Here is a 20,004-nt window from a genome sequence, read left to right as displayed (position 1 = left end):
TGGTGATTTCCTTTTTATTTTTTCCCAGGTGGATAGCAGAAAGCTTCTTTAAAAATGTCTTTGAAAATACATATGGCATTTACTTTTCCCTTCCCAAAGGAAGGCATGCCATCTAATTTGAAGATCATGTCCTTCAATCCCTAATATTCTTTTGTTTTTCAATTGGATCCAATCTTTAACCCAAGTCATAGTTTCAGTTTGTTGGTATACAGTGAAGGGCTGCAAAAAAATTTACTACCACACTGTGGCGTGGCTTATTTTGGTTCTTATTAGGGTTTTCTGAATTACTTGTTGTGGATGGCCTGCAGAGCAGAGACTTGTGTTGCTCCTTGGTTTCCGCTGCTGCTTCAGAAGTCATCATAGCCTCAGGCTGGTGAAGCCAGGAGTCTCTCAACCTGCTTCTGAGTTGGCTGATATGTCTTTGCCACTATCTCCCCTCGTCCAACTTCACTTTGTAGGATTTGGGCCAAGTGATTTCAATTACAGTGGCATTCACCCACTTGGGATCCTCCCCTGCAAAGTTTTGTGCAAACACAAATTCACCCATAATCAGTGTCCTTGTTGCTTTATTGGATTCCAGGGGTGTCTCCAGGTTATAGGTGGGGTTATGTCTGTCCAGTTGGGACCTTAGTTTCCATCCCATTAGCAATTGCTCAGGGTTCCAGTTAGTGGTTGCATACGGGGTTATGTGCTGGGCCAACAAGAATTGGTCAATTTGTTCCTGACAGTCCTCTGGGCCCATTAACATTTCTTTGGTCATCCTCACCATTCTCTCCACTTGGTAATTGCTAGCCGGACTGAATGGTGAGACAAGCAAAGGGCCATGGATGCCAAGAAATGCCTTTGTTCTGTAGTCTTCTTCAACCACCTTCACTGTCAACATTAGATTAGCACATAAATGAAGGGGCAAATCACAAGAACAATTCAGCACATTTATTGTCTATTAGTTAGAACTAAAATGGACTGCCTGCAGACTGCAGGGAAGCCACTTTTAAAGCTTTCCTGAAGCCTGTTAGCCAGGAATTTATTTCTTCCACCACTAGATTAGCCAATCAGCGGCCGCTATGCAAATCGCTACTATGTATATCCGTACATAACACTCCCCATCTTTTCACACTCATATGCTTACTTGCCAACCTCTTCAACACAGAAGAATGCCTTCAGAACTGCACAAGTTTGATTTGATTCAGACTTTTTCCCTTCATCATAGCCCATATTGTGAAATAGTGTAGAATCCTTTTTATATACAATTTGCCATAGGACAGTGCAAAACGTTTTGGAGGAAGATTTTTTAAATGCTTGTTTGTTTGTTTGTTTGTTTGTTTGTTTGTTTGTTTGTTTGTTTGTATGCCGCCCCTCTCCGTAGACTCGGGGTGGCTCACAACACAATAAAACAGTTAATGACAAATCTAATAATTTACAATTTAAAGTATTTAAAAAACCCCATTATTAAGCAAACATACATACAAACATACCATACATAAATTGTATAGGCCCGGGGGAGATATCTCAGTTCCCCCATGCCTGACGACAAAGGTGGGTTTTAAGGAGTTTACGAAAGGCAAGGAGGGTAGGGGCAGTTCTAATCTCTGGGGGGGAGCTAGTTCCAGAGAGTTGGGGCTGCCACAGAGAAGGATCTTCCCCTGGGGCCCGCCAACCAACATTGTTTCATCGACGGGACCCGGAGAAGGCCCACTCTGTGGGACCTAATCGGTCGCTGGGATTCGTGCGGCAGAAGGCGGTCTCAGAGATATTCTGGTCCGATGCCATGAAGGGCTTTAAAGGGTCAAAGACCAAAGTAAAGTATTTCCATGAGAAATAGCTGATATATTCAAGGTGCATTCAGTGAAGGCTAAGAAGAGTCTGAGACAACAAGAAAAATGTATTTCAAAAGCATTTGGCAGAAGGAGAAAATCTTTAGGCTGATAAAGAGAGTGAGTTGGTGTAGTGGTTGGGTGCTGATCTAGAAAAGAGTTCTAGTCCCATATTAGGTAGGAAAGACAACTGGGTGACCTTGGGCTAGTTACTCTTTCTTACTCCAACTCACTTCACAGGATTGTTGCTGTGGAGGAAATAGGAAGTATAGGGAGCATTATATGTGTTCACCACGAGTTATTTATAAAATAGGTAAAGACAAGATGAAAAATAAGAAATAAATAAAATAAAGACAGATTAAGGAGATTTATTATTACTATTATTATTATTATTATTATTATTATTAAGAACACAAGAACAAGGGGACACAATCTGAAGTTAGTTGGGGGAAAGATCAAAGGCAACATGAGAAAATATTATTTTACTGAAAGAGTAGTAGATCCTTGGAACAAACTTCCAGCAGACGTGGTTGGGAAATCCACAGTAACTGAATTTAAACATGCCTGGGATAAACATATATCCATCCTAAGATAAAATACAGGAAATAGTGAAAGGGCAGACTAGATGGACCAAGAGGTCTTTTTCTGCCGTCAGTCTTCTATGTTTCTATGTTTCTATTATTATTATTATTATTATTATTATTATTATTATTATTATTTATTAGATTTGTATGCCGCCCCTCTCCGTAGACAATTAAGCATTGTTCAATTTGTGAATTGCCCAAGACACATGACTACCAGACAGATTGAACAATTGTTATAAAGCATCCTGTCTCACTTAATTTTAGAATCGCATTGTTTTGTATAGGATATGTTTCATGCTATGTGAATTCAATGTAAATGGCACATTATTTATCAGCAATTTAAGGTCATCTTAAAATTTGTTTTTGTAAGCTTTGCGACATTTGAATGTTTTGAAATTGTCAGCTAAATTAATAATTCTGCGGCAACATCAAACAGAAATGTTCTTAATAGGTTATTAATTCTACTTTTTTCAGGTGCTCGTGTTTGGCACATAATAATGCCATTAGGTCTCTCAGTGAAACATGTTTGTTTCACTTACACTTTCCATCTTTATTCTTAACCCCACCTCATTCCATGAGATGTGCATTGTTTACAGTAAAAACACCTGATATTTTGGTGCATGCAAACATATTTGAACTATACACATATGGTGGTTTCTTTACACTATTCCTTTGTAACAATCTTAGCATCAGCCCAGAGCTGTTTGTCATGTCTGCCCTTACAGGTGTGTTGTAATTGCACACAGAAGTAGTTGTTTTATTTTGGGTCCCAAACCAGCAACATCATTTTCAGTACATAAAATATATGAAATACAGCTACAGAAGAAAAAGATTATTTAACAAGTAAATCTGTAAAAATATTTTAGTGGATTTTATAAGTGGGCACAGAAAATGTAGCTAGTTTGTATACTATAGCAGATTGCTTGTCTGAAAAGAAGTACCTAATAAACTTTAAAAGATGTGAATAATCAGGAAGAGCCAATAAAATAAATCTCTCCCCTCCCCCCTCCACCTCAATCTCTCTCCAATGCTTTAGGAATATAGATAATAACCTTTTCACTGGAAGATAATGAGCAGGATAATGAACTAAATCAGATGACAATGAAGGTGACTCATGTCCTGATGATGTGGTTGGAGTTGTGGTGGCACAGTGGTTAGAATGCAGTATTTATTTATTTTATTAATTAATTAATTGGATTTATATGCTGCACCTCTCTGAGGACTCAGGGCAGCTTACAACATATAAAAAAGAAACATATAAAAAAATACAGCAGCCTAAATCCAATTAATTTAAAACTAAATAATCTAATCTAATCTAATCTAATCTAGAGAGCATTGCAGTTGTCGAATCTTGAGGTGATAAGGGCATGAGTGACTGTGAGTAGAGACTCCCTGTCCAAATAGGGCAGCAACTGATGCACCAGGGGAACAAACGCCCTCTTTGCCACAGCCGAAATATGATGTTTCAGAGTCAGCTATGGGTTGAGAAGGACGCCCAAGTTGCAGACCCTCTCTGAGAAGGTCAGAAGTTCTCCCCCAGGATAATGGACGGACAGATGGAGTTGTCCTTGGGAGGCAGAACCCACAGCCACTCCATCTTGTCAGGGTTGAGTCTGAGCCTGTTAACACCCATCCAGACCCTAACAGCCTCCAGACACCAGCACATTACTTCCACTGCTTCACTAAGTGGGCAAGAGGTGGATATGTATAGCTGAGTATCATCAGCATACTGATGGTAATTCATGTGCCTTTGGATGATCTCACCCAGTGGTTTCATGTAGATATTAAACAGCAGGGGTGGGGAGGACTGACCCCTGAGGAACCCCATAAGGGAGGGACCTATCAGTCGAACTCTGATCCCCTGCTAACACCAACTGCCACCGAACAGAGAGGTAGGAGGAGAACCACCATAAAATAGTGCCTCCCACTCCTAACCCCTCCAGCCGACGCAGAAGGATACCATGGTCAATAGTACTGAAAGCTGCTGAGAGGTCAAGAAGCACCCGGATAGAGGATAAGCCCCTATCCCAGGCCTGCCAGAGTTCATCTGTCAGTGCGACCAAAGCAGTTTCCCTGCTGTAGCCAGGCCTGAATCCTGACCATTGGGGGCCCAGCTAATCGGCTTCATCCAAGGACCATTGGAGCTGGAGCACCACCACCTTCTCAACAACCTTTCCCATAAAGGAAAGGTTGGAGACAAGTTGATAGTTGTTAAATATAGATGGATCCAGGGAAGGCTTCTTGAGGAGGGGGTGCACAACTGCCTGCTTGTAGGGAGCTGGAAAGAACCCTTCCCTCAAGGAAGCGTTGACAATCTCCTGGACTCAGCTCCATGTCACCTCCCTGCTGTCCGAAACCAGCCAGGAGAGACATGGGTTCAACTAACAGGTGGCAAAGCTCACAGCTCCCATGGCCTTGTCCACTTCATCAGGAAAGCTAACACTGCCCACAGCCTGGAGTTTGATTCTGACCGACTCATTGTTGACTCAGCCTTCCAGCCTTCTGAAGTTGGTAAACTGAGGACCCAATGCTGACATTGTAAACCACCCAGAAAGTTCAGTAAAGTACTATGGGACGGTATCTAAATTCTAAAAGCTATTGCTAATGCTATTGCATTACTTCACTGGAGTTCACAATGGGATTGCCCTTGGAGATGACTTGAATTGCAGCTGGTACAGAATGTAGCAGTCATACTGCTGATTGGACAACCTGCCATTTCAGGATAACATTAATCCTTAGGTTGGTATCTTGGATCCCAGGAGGTTCTCAGGCTTAATTCAAAGTGCTGGTTTATCAGGTAGAACCAGATCATAACATGCACCATCTTGGCAGATTTGAACCTGCTCATCTTGTCTGAACATCTCAAGGTGCTGTGGGAAATTCCCTTCCCCCAAAGGTTGTATATATGGGTGCACAAGGCTGTATGCCTTCTCTGTCGTAGTTCTCATAAAGCAGAATACACTATCAGAGATACATTTGGCCTCTTTCCTTTTTGCATTCCACAAAGCCCTTAAAACCATATTATTCCAATATACTGTACCTTCAGCTTGAATGGTTTGATTTTGAGTATTCCTGATAGATGAATATGATGTTGCTTTTATTTTATAGAATATTTCTTTTTCTACTATTTTGTTTGCCACCTAGATTTGCAGTTAGTTTGAGTGGTTTGTAAATATGATAGAATAAATAGAGGAAAACTTTAGTTGCTTTTTCAAAGAAGACTTCCCCATGTTTAATCCAGAATATTCGTCCTCTCCAGGTTGCAATACTCAGATATGGGGAAGGATGAGATTTCTTACATAATACTAAGATGCTAAATACAGTCCAATGTAGATTACTTCATCAGAATTATAACACAGGGGAAAAACTTAAACACTTCCTCACCTTTTTATTATCTTAAAAAGGGAGAGAGATTGGATGTTAAGAAATATGAAGTACAAACAAATGCGATGAGAAATTCATCATCAGTTTGGTCTAATTTGATCCTAATCTACCTGCTAAATGAACAGTTCTCAGCTGTCAGAAGACACATGTTTTTTCTTCTTGCAAATTTGATAACAACTATAGGTTTTGGCAGTGGTTTATTTTCCAAACCTGTTTCAGTTTAGTTTCTGAATGTTTCATTACCAAACTACATAACATCATCAGCAGGATTTTTTTTGTCCTATTTCCCTTAGCTTATAAATGCTTGTTAATATTTGTTAGCCAGTCACATGACCAACTGATCACACTGACACACAAAATATTCAAAAACTAAGGAGAAATCTAAAAGAAAATCTTTCTGCTGATGTTACGTAGTCTGGTAATGAAACATTCAGAAACTAAATTGAAACAAGCTAGGAGAACAAACCTAAACCTAAAACCGAGCTACAAGAATTTTCTATTATTTCAAATAACTATAGTGGTTTGGCGTAGTAGTTAAAGACACTGGATTAGAAAGTGGTAAAATTTTAGTTGTAGTCCTGCCTTAAGCACAAAAGCCAGCAGGATGACTTTGGATCAGATACACATGCCCTGCTCCAGAAAGTAGGTACGGTTGAGCCAAGAACGTTCCTGCATTCCTTAGGAGCCAGAGTTGACCTGATTGACCAAAACAGTTGTCCCTAGAAGAATTCATACAAGCCTGTAAAAAGTATCAATGATCCTGATCACTGTGAACACTGTTAGTGAGAACATAATTTTATTGCTTATTTACATAAATGTCATGATCATGATTTGAGCAGGGAGCTTTCCTGATTACACGGATTCAGAGGGAGTGGATCTGTGTCAGCCATCCAGAAATTCAGTTATGGCCAGGTAAACATTCCCAGGCAGTTGCCTACATCTCCTCCACGTTGGGCAATTCATTGTTATACAAAGAGCCCCAATTTCTCTACTTTTTGGAAACCTTTCAGCTTTCCCTACATTACAGGATCAGACGTGTAAGGTTTCTACTCTTTTTTCCTACCCCCACCTTGACACTTTTCTTGTCTCAAATTTCTCTGCTTCACAGGACAGCTTGCCCTGTGCAATGCTTCAAATAGTGCACAGTTGTAAACAAGCCTGAGCTTCCTCTATGTGAGGTGAGTAAGCTCTGATCAAATGGGCAGAATGGAGCTGTCTAAGTGAGTTCAGACTGGTCTCTTCAAGGCTGAACCTCTCTCCCTTGCAATATTGTTTGGGGTGGTGCTGCCATTTATTTTTGTGGGTCTGGTCTGAACTAGCTCCAGTCCCTTATAAAGGCAGGATGACTTGTTGGCTCTGTTCAGCTTCTGCTCTACTGGGACCAAAAAGCTTGCCAAAGAGAGGAGTGGGAGGCCCAGAAACCGTGTACTAAGGAAGAGCTGTCGGCTCTAATCTCAGAATGTCTGAAACAAGGCGAGCGGGTGCAGCAGGGGACTGTCTCACAGAAATGACAGGAGATTTAATTTCTCAGTCTGACATGAGGAGCAACTGCAACAGTGCAGACCGGGCACCCTCCAGCATAAATTCTGTGGTCATCTGCCAAGCAGTTCGCAGAAGTATCTTCAGCTCTAACACATCTTCAGCAGCTGAGAGGGTTAGCCTTATCCTGAGACAGGAGGAGAAGAAAGAAGAAGCAAGCTGTCCCATACTATTTATACAGCTCTCCGAACTCTTCAGTACAGCTGAAGGACAGGAATGGAGGCAAACAGCCAGGTAAGTACCCAGAGACAAAGGTAGAAATAAAACCCATACTTTACATGCAGGAGTCCCTCTTTTAGTGGGGTCTAAGTCTAGGACACTTGCCTAGTTGCCCTTAGCTTGCAAGGGTGAAATGGTGTTTAAAAGGAGTGGGACTGTCAAAACAAGGCCCAGAAGCTGAACACCAGGATCCCATTCCAAATGATCCGACTTAATTCACTAACCTTTTAAAATTACACACAAAAATGTTACCAATAAGGCCATTTTAGTCCAGAACCTACAATTACCCATCTCCTTCACTCGTGGGACATTATGATGCCTCCCTCCATTTTCCCAAGTTTTTTTCTCTTTCCATGCATAGATGTGAACAGAGGACTTTTCCTCACAGGCACTTCTGTATGGGGCAAAGGTGTTTTGGCAGCTGCTCTTCTCTGTCACATGCCAATAAGTTTTTTTCATTTCATCCCAGCAATGAATGGGAGACTGTGAAGTCATCCTCAGAGCACATTAGATTAAAGTAATAATTTCCCCCTTATTGCAGGCTTATGCAAAGGCAGCTTCCCCATATTATTGTGGAGTGCACTGATTGGGAACATAGGCAATACTGGCATGGTGGGGACTGGCAAGGGAGAACCCAATTATATGTGAAGCTAGATATCTGCTAGCTAAGGTATGGGTGGAGAGCACTACAATTCAGTGATGAAGATATTTCCTCAGTGAAGTGGACTGTAACAGGCAGGATTGTGGAACTGATCTACCACGGCTTTCTTCCTGTAAATTTTTTTCAATTTCTCAAGGTCTGAGCTTATTTAGCTTCTGGACCTAAGGAAGTCAGATTAGTCAAGAGTTGTCATCACTTGGAACCTGCAGACTGAATCAAACTGATCTTAACAAGTTCTTCATAGATGTATGTAATTAATTTAAGTTGCACCATCTTCCTCCTCCCTCAAGGATTTTTTTTTAAAAAAACCATCTTTAGAAGAGTATAAACCATGAAAAATAAAACATATATAAAGTAGAATGCAATTAGTAAGATGCAGATAAATAAAAATGTATCTAAATTTTGGGTAATATTGTTTTTAACATATTATTTACTGTTCACAAACATATGGTCATGCCATTTTTAAAGGAAACTAAAATTGCTATTAACTGTAAAACTAAGAAGGCTTGGTTTACAAAGTATAAATCATTGCTCACAGTGTGAGCTATAATAAATTGAAACAAAAATCCAATTTTCCATAAGATTGAAACTATAAATACAGAAAAACCCTATAATGGGGTCCATATTTAGCTGTAGTCAAAAAATGATTTCCAGTTAGAATTATTTTACATTATATTTTTAAATATAAAGTTATTTTCGTTTTGAAGTACAGTATACAATCAGAACTTGGATAACCATTCTTTCAAAAAAGGAATTGAATATTGTTTCCAATGAGTAGCATATAAAACCATTGCAGTGGTTAATATATTTGGTTTGTTTGTTTGTTTGTTTGTTTGTTTGTTTGTTTGTTTGTTTATATGCTGCTCTTTCCAAAGCAGACTAAGAGTGGCTAACAAGTAGTATAAATACAATAGTACCAAAATTCAATCAAAATACATAATAAAATAATATTTTAAAACAATAAAATAATATCCTAAAAAGAACCATATACACACAGCAGTCAATCTAATTCCAGGCTTACAGAAGTAATATATGGAAGTAATTCTGTATAATTTGAAGGAATGCCTGGTTTAATAAAATTTTATCAGAACATTACAAAATGCAAATGAAATTCAGCTTTCAAATTGTATTTCATTCTAAATAGGAATTATTTTCCAAAGCTGTTGATTTTGCCACCTTGCCACCAAATATGAAAAAAAATCCAACCAATATTTAATTTCCAACATTATTAGAAAATGAATTTATCATTTTAATGAAAACTGGAGTAATGTGACAGTAATAGTACTGTACTGTAATACTGTACCAATTTACTTTATGTATACTATTTGGAGAGGGTTTTTGCCTTTCTTTCATTAAAATTCCTATTATTTCATCCCTATTACTACATTCAATTTTTACATACATTTATAAAGATGCAATCTTTTATCTCTTCTGATGCTTATTTTAGTAATAGTTTAATAACTTAAATCTAGTAACTTTTCAAAATTGAATGTTTGATTCCCCCCAAATTACACATGAGACACTAAACCAATGGAAAAAAGGGAATTGCAGGGAATGATGTCAGTTTTTGGAATTCCAAAGTACAAAGGCCATAAATGTTTAGGCATTCTAAACGTTATTCTAAAGCTATGCTATTCTAACATGTTTCCTTCCTTTCCTCATGTTCTATGTACAGGTAATCTTTGACTTACAACCACAATTGAGTGCAAAATTTCTATTATTAAGGGAAACATTTGTTAAGTGAATTTGCTCCATTTTACGACCTTTCTTACTACAGTTGTTATCACTGAAGTTGACAAATTAGGAACGTAGCTGTTAAATGACTCTGGCTTCTCCATTGACTTTGCTAGTCGGAACGTTGCAAAAGGTGATCACATGATCATGGGAAGTCATAAATATGAACCAGTTGCCAATCATCTGAATTTTGATCAGAACTGGAAAAGGTGCAAAAAAAGGGCAACAAGAATGATCAAGGAAATGGAGCACCTCCCATATGAAACCAGGTTGCAACGCCTTGATATCTTCAGCCTTGAAAGACGGCGTTTAAGGGGTGACTTGATCGAAGTGTATAAAATCATGCATGGGATAGAAAAGGTGGATAGAGAAAAAATATTTTCTCTATCACACAATACTAGGACGAGGGGGCACTCCCTAAAGCTCATAGGTAAGAAAGTGAGGACAAATCAAGGGAAATATTTCTTCATCCAGAGGGTCGTTGGTTTATGGAATTCACTTCCAGAAGAGGTCGTGACAGCTGTCAGCCTTGATAGCCTCAAGGCAGGATTAGACAGATTCATGGATGCCAAGCATATAGATGGTTATTGAAACGGATGTCCATGTGTCGCCTCTATGTTGGTTGAGGCAGGCAGGATTCCCTTGAGTACCACTTGTTGGGGGTCAAGGGAAAGGTAGGGTCTTGCCTTCCCTTTCTGCTCAAGATCCCCAAGGACAATTGGTGGGCCACTGTGTGACACAGAATGCTGGACTTGATGGGCTTTGGCCTGATTCAGCAGGGCTCTTCTTATGTTCTTATGTTCTTGAGGGGGATGCTGCAAAGCATGGGGATGCTTCAAAGATCATAGGGATGAAAATGATCATTTTTCATTGCCATTGTTCATTTGAACAGTCATTGAACGAACAGTTTAAGTCGAGGACTACCTGTGCTCTGAAATAACTGGATTTCTAATGGGAAAGTCATCACGGTAGAGAAAGAAATAGAATTCTATTAGCGTTCGTTGTTATGTTGTATAGAAATAGTGTAGATTCATCCAGTTGAAAAACTCATTCTAGGTCTGTAAGTTGGTGGAGACAATGTTAATGGCCATTTTGAACCTTGAGTAACAATAGCACAGGTACAGAAGTAAATGATGGGTAGGATAGACAAGTAGAACTGCACAGAACTGTAGTAAATGCATATGTGAAAGGTTTTGACTGGAAAATGTCCCAGTGGTTTTGGTGAGAAGAAGCCTTGGCTTGTTTCTATGCCTTTGGTACAAATTGTCTGTATCACACAACCTGCACAATAGCAAATAGCCATTGGAGAATTCCACCTGATCTACAAAGTGTGCAGCCAAACACTCCAAGTAGCCCCTTCTCTCAGCCAAGCATTGGCAGTTCACCACCTCAAACCCTGTTTTTAGAAACCAGCCTGGCCTGCTGCTGTTTCAGTGAGGATCAGCTGCCTGCTGTTCACCTCTGCTGAGCTGAGCTGAGCTGTACAACAAAGGTTCAAATGATGTCAGCCAAGATATTTTGCACTCAGCCACGTTAGGACCCCCCCCCCTATTGATTCTACCCCAGTATCAGTGATAATATCCTTCCAAGGGGCCAGAACGCAATCATCAGGGCAGGATAGGATCTTATTGTTGCTAATGTCTTTGGAAGGAATAGATCCTTTCCCCTGGTTCTTCATCGGTTTATCAATGGTAAAATAGATGCCTAAGATCTATTTGTGGGGAGGATATTCTAAAAAGAAATTACTAGTAATTCAGCAATTTTCTGACAGATTTCTTTAGAAAGAGAGTGTTTTGGTAATTACAAGAAAGAATCCTAGAAATGTCCATGCTCGGTTTAGAATCTTCCTCTTACTTGAGATGGGGGGGGGGGGACACACGACACCAATAATGTATAATTATTTGAAAAGCAATGCTTTGATAATCCATGATTTTGTGTGCCATCAAATTGGTGTCAATTCCTAGTGACTGATAAATAAAAAATGGAAATACAAATTGTCCTGTGAACAAGGGATTTAATTACATCTTTAATTAAGTTATTTTCTTGCAGGTGGATAAAATTTGAAGAAAAAGTAGAAGATGGAGGAGAACGTTGGAGCAAGCCTCATGTCACAACTCTGCCCCTTCACAGCTTGTTTGAACTTAGGGCCTGCATAAGAAAAGGAGCTGTTCTTCTAGACTTGGAAGCTCATAATTTTAAACAAATTGTTGGTATGTAGAAGTGTGAGGAAAAATAGTCTCTCCTTCATGAGGCATCTTCTAGTCTGGAACAAAAGCAACTTCTTCAATGAAAATACTATTCTCTTAATTAGTGTTTGGCTCAGTGTAAGCTTTGGCATTGCATGGTTTATACTGATTTAACATGGTTTGTTTCTGGGCTTCTGCCCTGGTGACATTCTGTTAAAATAAAGAATTTAAATGTTTTGCTTCATTTCAAATAAGTTTATATGCAATGAACCATTCATCTGCACATGGCCATTTATTCTGATTAATTAAGATAAATTTTAATCGGAGAGAGAGGATCTCAGTATGGTCTCTCCCCAACTCTTTAGGGGAGCTTTACTTGCTTGCAAGGGTTTCTCTCAATGTAGAAATTAAGAGGAAATAGGCAATTATGCAGCTCTGTCAAAGTGAAAATCCAAGACCTGTATATATTTCACTTTCGGAACTGGGAAAGTAGGTAAGAATTTCATTTCATTCCATCAACAGTCACTATCTTGTGCTGTATTGTTAACTAATTCAGTTATTTTTTTGTTGGATCCATTTGATGTTCATTTTTCTACAGTTCTATTTAAAGCTTTGAATTTACTTATGTGATATTTTGCAAAGCTTTAGTGGAATAATGGAAAAGAAGCACACAGGAAAGAAACACTGAGAATTATTTTACAACTGATATTTTTTATTCCTCTTGGGACCTGCAAACGTCCCTGTCCACTCAGGGGTGGGGGATGAGACAGAGACAAAGACAGAGGGAGAAAGAAAAAGAGAAAGAAAAGGAGAAAAAACTGAAGAATTCCCTTGCTTACCATCTCTGTTTCTAATGCCACTATGATAAGTAAAATAAAATATGCAAAGTACTGTACAGAAAGATCTTGACAAACTTGAACATTGGGCGCTATCTAACAAAATGAAATTTAGTGGTGAAAAAGTAAGGTTCTACATTTAGGCAAGAAAAACAAAATGCACAGGTCCAGTATATGTGGTACATTGCTCAACAGTAGTAGCTGTGAGAAGGATCTTTGAGTCCTGGTGGACAACTGTTCTGTTTCCGGGCTTTCTGATTGAAGCAAATGGCTAAAACCCACTATTTTCAGCTTTAAATCACACTCTTTATTTGGAAAACCAACAATACAAGCAGAAAGCAGTTTTTTAAATTGTCCAGGGAGGATTTTTTCTTTGCTGCGAAGGGATCAGATTAGCTTCCGGGAAAGGTACCAACTTCGGCCTAATTACACTCCAGAGATAAGGCAGGAATGAAGCATAGATGATAAAATTCAGCTCACCCATTTCTAACAGTCATGTAGCATCTGTCTGAAGTAGTGTAGGGTTTCCTGTCTAAGCAGGGGGTTGAACTAGAAGACTTCCAACAACTGTTGTTGTTATCATCATCATCATCATCATCATTATTATTATTATTATTATTATTATTAATCATTATTATCATTATTATTTAGTCTAATCAATTTTGAGGGAAGGCCATGGCATGCCAAACCCACATATTGCATATCACAATAAACCACAGTGAGGATTGTCTTTGTCATACTCAGTAAACCACAGTGAGGTTTATTTGGCTTTGGCTTAGAAAGTTAAATGAACCTCAACAATGTGATTTTGAACCATAGCATAGTGCATTGTGGAAACTCCTCTTTGTGGTTTATTCAGTATAAATCAGGCAATGAGTCAACAGAAGAACAAATAGTGCAGGAAAGTTAGATCCATTCCAGAAACTCCATCCTAATGTGTTCACTGGGGAATATTTTTCCTGTTACACTAAATCTTAAAGGTTGCAAGTTTAATTTCATAAGGGAATCAATGCTGTCATTGAAATTGTTGGATTCCCTTATGTCCAGTTGAATCAGTATATGGATTCATTTCTATTTTATTAAAATAATTGCTAATTAGCATAGAGTTATTGTACTTTCAATAAAGTTCAAAAAGTAGATACGATTTCTTAAAAGGAAGTGATTTAGTAGCTTCAACATATGATCATTTTATGTTCAAGAGAAAGTGATTGAGATCCAGATAGAGAAGCAAGCCTTCAAACCAGAACTCTTGAAGAAACTTACCTATGTCTTACTCCTCAAACCTAATCACCATGCAACCAAATCTCAATTGAAGATGCTGTTTGAAATGGGCATGTCCCCTTGTGCTGGTAAGTAATTATCTTTTTTTTTCTTACTGCCAATTCAAATATGAAGCTTAGATCAGGGGTGGGCTCCAAATTTTTTTTACTACCACTCTGTGGGCGTGGCTTAATTTTATGGGAGTGGTTTGCTGGTCATGTAACTGGGTGGGAGTGGCTTTGCAGTCATGTGACTGAGTGGGGGCGGCTTGATGATCATGTGACTGGGTGAACATGTGACTGGATGGGAATGGCCAACTTGACATCACTCACATCAAGGATTAGGGTTAGAGTGCCTGGCCTCTCCTTGCCTTAAAGGCCTCAACAAGATACAATTTCCTCTTTATTACTACTGAACATCCAAAATATACTATTTAATCCTATGTCTATGTGCCATATGTCATGTGTACATATATATTGCACACAGGAACACAAAAATATGCATTATCTACTATATATACTGTATGCATATGTAGACATACAGCTGGTCTGGAATGAACTAATCTGGCAAAGAGAAGCAGCAGGGGAAAGAAGAAAGTGGTGCGTCTATGGGAGCTGAGGCAAGTGCAGGCAGCATTCACCCAAAAGCCCCGTGGAAGCTGAGCACCCTCTCTCCCCCTCTTTCATTCAGCCCGAACTGGAAGGAACCCACCCCAGCTTAGATACCATGTGGTTACCTCTTCAGGTCAGACTTAAGCAGCAGGAAATACTCATGGTTTAACACTGATGCTTGCCTGTTAATGGTAGCAGAATAACATTTGCTTCAGCTTTTATCAGCACATTTTTAAACTATGCATCCCATGCTAAACTATGCTAAAGAGTATCCCTCCCACTTTCTTATCCCTGTAATTACATCAGGAAATAAGCATGCATTGCAGAGATGTCCCTAGACGCCTAGAGCATTGACAGAATGGAATGGAAAGGGCTCTCCAATCAGAAGAGAGAGTGCAATAAATAATTCTTACTATGCTAATATACAGCCTGGACTTTTTGCAAACTTAGGCAAAAAAATCTGAAGGCAGATGATTGTGAAGGTGGTAAAGTAGAAAGCAGTACAAATTGAAGTCAGCAAGAATAGTATATGCAAAGGTTCAGTATGTTGTTAAAATGTTTATAGGTTGAATTAAAATAATTGAAAAGACTTGAAGGTTATAATTCATTGTAATTAAAATTAAAATTACAATTATAATTACAGTAAAAATAACTTATAATATTTAAGCTACACTATATATGAAACATCATTGATCTCTTCTTTTTTTAAAAAAAATGTTTCAGATAGGGCTAACAGACATTCAGCTGCAAAGCGTGAGGTCTCAGAGGTACCATTAATGGAACAGGTAAGCAATGGTGCTAAGTGTAAAAATGGGGTATGTGTGATACAAAGGTGAGACTATCAAGTGAAGGATATTCCTATAAGACACCCAAACAGCAAAACTAGAGACAATGGTCTAAGTGTGGTCTAACCAGAGCAGAATGGAAAAATTACTTCTGGTGATCCAATTAATAAACTTGGTATCCTTTAATAAGCTTTGTAGCATTTGCTTTTTGAGCAACTCACAATCTCTCTCATATTTAACTTGTAATTAGTGTTGGGGGAACCGAACTTACAAAGTTCGGGCCCGTGCCGAACTTTGCAGTGTTCGGCATGCCGAACCTGAACCCGACCTTTTTTAAAAGTTCGGGTAAAGTTTGGGTTTGGCCGAACACCGTGAAATGTCGCCGCCCGGGATGAGAGTGGGGAATCCCATCGTGGGATTTCCCACCTCCTTTTGCTTGCAGCACGAAGGGATTCCGGGGGTGGGGCTTTGACGTCACGGAGACTACTTCCTGGCTGGCTAAAATGGGGAGGAAGGAGTCTCCGTGACGTCAAAGCCCCGCCCCTGGAATCCCTTTGTGGGATTTCCCACCTCCTTGTTTATTTTTACAGAAAAGGACGCCGCAGCAGCTTGCTGTAAGCAAAAGTTCGGGTTTGGGCTTGGGTTCGGGTTCGGGTTCAGTGAACTCACCCGAACTTCATGGCAAGTTCAGGTGAGTTTGCCGAACCCGAACTTTGTTGGGTTCGCCCAACACTACTTGTAATTAACAAACACATTCAGATCATTTCCATAAAGTACAACCAAACCAAACACTTGAATTTTATTTTGCATACCCAGATTAGGAAAGGATGCTGATGGCTTTGAATAATTTTACTAACTTTCTATCAAGCATTGGATCTCAGCACCTGAAGACAGCATGCGCCCTGCAATACTATTTTGGATCTGTGCCATCTGCCTTAATTCCTCTGGAAACAGAATCATTCCTCACTATGACATCACTCAGAGAGGGGCGGCATATAAATCCAGTTTTGGCAGTGCTATTCACGTACATTGATTACACTGGCTACGTCCCAGAGGATTGGGGCTTGGCAATTGTGATCCCAATTTTTAAGAGGGGGAAAAAAGATGACCCTGCCAATTATAGACCAATAAGTCTATTAAATATAATTAGTAAACTTTACGCCAAACACCTACAAGGCAAGCTAAAGGAGTGGCTGGATTCTGAGAATCTGATCACTGAAGAGCAAGCTGGCTTTAGAGAGGGAAGGGGCACTATTGATCAGTGCTTAGTCCTCCGCCATCTTATAGAAAAATATATTTCAAATAGTCCTGTATATGCTGGATTTATAGATCTCAAGGCAGCCTATGATTCAGTAACTAGGACTAAATTATGGGAGAGGTTGGAAGCTGCCTCCATTGATCAAAGGCTTTTTCTTTTACTACGTGCCCTACATACCAAGACGTCCCTCAAGGTGAGGTGTAATACGCAAGGGTCCCTCTCAAAGCCAGTTAAAACTGAAAGAGGGGTTAAACAGGGGTGCATCCTGGCCCCCCTACTTTTCAACTTTTATATAAATGATATGGCAAAATGGTTGAACAAACCAAATCACCACCACCTCAAAATAGGAGACCGAAACATCGCCCTTTTGCTCTATGCAGATGACGCCATGATCCTCTCCAGGATGCCAGTAGGCCTTAAAAGAGCCTTGCGAGCCCTTCTTCAGTACTGTAATAAGAATAACCTGAGTATAAATTATGAAAAAACAAAGATTTGCAAAAAGGCCAAAAATTTACTCATGGTATCTTGATGGGCACAAAATAGAGCAGGTAACCACCTTTAAATACCTGGGGGTGGTCTTTCAGGCCAATGACTCAAGGAAAGCACATGGAGAATATGCAGCTGCCTTTGGACAAAGATCAGTGAGTGCCATTCTCAATTTTTTCCGCACAAAGGGAGGTTATTATGTTCCTGCTGCTATCAAGCTTTTTAAGGCCAAGTCGCTAGCTCAACTTCTTTACGGGTCCTTGCTTGGACCACCAGCTTCAGCTTTACAGTTTACACTACTAGAATTAGTTCAATCCAAATTTATTAGAGCAATTCTCCAGATGCCACGTTGAGTCTCAAACGCACTTCTACACCTGGAGACTGGACTGATAAAAGTCGAAGCAAGAATCTGTATAGCATCCCTAAATATGTGGTTAAAGCTTAATTTTTTTCCACAAAGTCTTGCTCCGTTAATCCTTCATGATGAATTTCCTCCCTCATGGATTAAGGCCATCGAGTTCAATCTTCACAAATTAGGCTTCTCCCCAGATTTAATACTCGAGATGAACTATGATCGAGCAGGACAGACCTTGCGACAAAGGGTGGAGGAGATCGAGAGGCAGGAGGACTTGGGTAGAGCTCCACTGTTTCTGGCCCCAGATGCCACTAGATATGTTGTGGCTCCTGCAAGATACCTGGGACAGCTAGAGTCAGCAAGCCATTGAAAGGCATTTGCTCTTGTACGGTGCTGTGCGCTTCCATCCGCCATTTTGTACGGCAAGTACAAGGGAACTCCAGCCACTGAAAGATTTTGCCCTTGTGGCTCAGGAGAGGTGGAGACTGAGGGACACATGCTCCTGAGATGCTCCTTTTACACTGACATTAGGAGAAAGCATATTCTACCACTTATTGAGGATATCCTGGCCGCTCGGACCTTGCCTATCTCCGGTGGTTGCTTGGGGATGAGCAGGCCAGGATTACGGCACAGGTGGCCAGATTCTGCGCAGCAACAGCGGGGGGATTCGTCGCAAATGTGTGCCTTCATAGTGAGATATGTACATCTCTTGTATAGTTACAATGGGTCAATCTTGGTTGCTCGGCCAAAAGTCCTGTTTCCTGTTCTTTTTCCTTTTAATTATTATTATTAATATTATACTGATGGTCTTTGACCGTAAATAAAATTTTATTAATCTAAATCCAGTTAATAAAAAAATTAATAAATAGTCTATAATATCTCAAGATGACTTGTGCTGTCAGTCAGCAGAGTAGCAGCCGTCAGTTTGAATTCTTCTTTTCCTTCTGTCTTTTCCAATTCTCTTGCCAAACTCCTGTTTTCTCCCATTTGCTCAACCTTTCCAGTTTGGTTTGGGGTTTATCACATTCGGAAAGTTGAAGCTTTATACTTTTATCCAGAGTACGAGAAGCCACAAACACCTCTCACATTTTCTTTTCTAAAAGTATAATTTTATCAATTTTTATTATGGTAATAGTATGGTAATATAATTTTATTTTTATAAGAATAGCATTGCATTCTAATGTCAGATATATAAGATGCTCTACATGGGAGTTTGGAAACAGATTAAAAATCAAGACCAGAAGGGTTGAGTACCATAGAACAACTAAATGGGACTGTACAGAAATCAGGCAACAATATCATGCAAATAAATTTTCTTATCATGAAGGGCATATTAGGAACAAGAAATGTGTGCTCTGAATGTAACACAGGATATTTCCAACATTCCATATAAACCTGTAAAAGTCAGGTTTCGAGTGGCAGTTCCAGCTTACCAAAATTGACTTTGCTTTTGGAAGCCAGCTGGGAAGATTATAAATGGTGATCACACAATACCAAGATATTGCAACTGTCATAAATGCAAGCCAATTTCCAAGCATACAAATCATGGTACAGCAGTTGTAAATTTGAGAACGGGTTGTAGGTTACATCTTCTGTAGCAGACATAACTCCAAACTGTGGTTAAATTAACAGTCATAAGTCAAGAACTACCTTATATATATCATTTTATAAATTTTTTCTTTGCGGGAAGAGCTTTTTCCGTGCTATTCACAGGATTTGCATTCCTACTTCCTGCTATAAGTAAAGTACAACTAATGATGATCACGCTTTGTTAATGGCAGTGGAGGATTTTCTCAGGAATATTCAGGAATATTCTAGTATCTTGCTATTGCTTTCTGCAATCTGGAAATTTGCTAACTCTGATGAAATAAGTAACAGTTCACAAATTTTATGCTGTTTAATATAATTAGTCTAAAAATTAGTCTCCTACTGATTTTTGTTTTGGTTTGTTATTCTTAATTTCCTTTCACTGCAGCTAAAAAATCAATTTAAAAAGAAAATTCCAGCTGGAACCGAAGTGGCCAACATTCTTGTAGGAGAAGTCTCCTTCCTAGAAAAGCCCTTCACTGCTTTTGTACGCCTGCAAAACTCAGTGGTTCTTGGAAGCTTGACTGAAGTTGCTTTTCCTAGCAGGTAATCAGAAAGAATAGAAATGGGGTCAGATAATCTTTGTTAAAGGCTTCTAGTGGAACAGCAGATTTCAGACCAACACTGTATTCTTGAATGGAGCAATTCACTATTAGCATCAAGCATCTCAGATCGAGCTACCTTTGGAAATTAGCAGAGCCAACG

The 20,004-nt window shown here is 39.4% G+C and overlaps 1 protein-coding gene across 1 annotated transcript in view; it reads left to right on the top strand.

Annotated features, from left to right (window-relative positions):
* Nucleotides 1-7,319: 7,319 nt before the first annotated feature.
* Nucleotides 7,320-20,004, top strand: part of SLC4A9 (solute carrier family 4 member 9) — a 63,537-nt gene continuing 50,852 nt past the window's right edge. Inside the window, exons 1-5 of the mRNA XM_070748609.1 lie at nt 7,320-7,555; nt 11,985-12,145; nt 14,157-14,306; nt 15,552-15,613; nt 19,688-19,845. Coding sequence (XP_070604710.1) covers nt 7,320-7,555; nt 11,985-12,145; nt 14,157-14,306; nt 15,552-15,613; nt 19,688-19,845 — 767 coding nt within the window. The remainder of the gene's footprint in view (nt 7,556-11,984; nt 12,146-14,156; nt 14,307-15,551; nt 15,614-19,687; nt 19,846-20,004) is intronic.

This window comes from Erythrolamprus reginae, chromosome 3 (assembly GCF_031021105.1).
Source record: "Erythrolamprus reginae isolate rEryReg1 chromosome 3, rEryReg1.hap1, whole genome shotgun sequence".
Lineage (NCBI taxonomy): Eukaryota > Metazoa > Chordata > Lepidosauria > Squamata > Dipsadidae > Erythrolamprus > Erythrolamprus reginae.
Note: the sequence above shows the minus strand (reverse complement) of the source record. Positions and strands in the feature narration are given on the sequence as shown.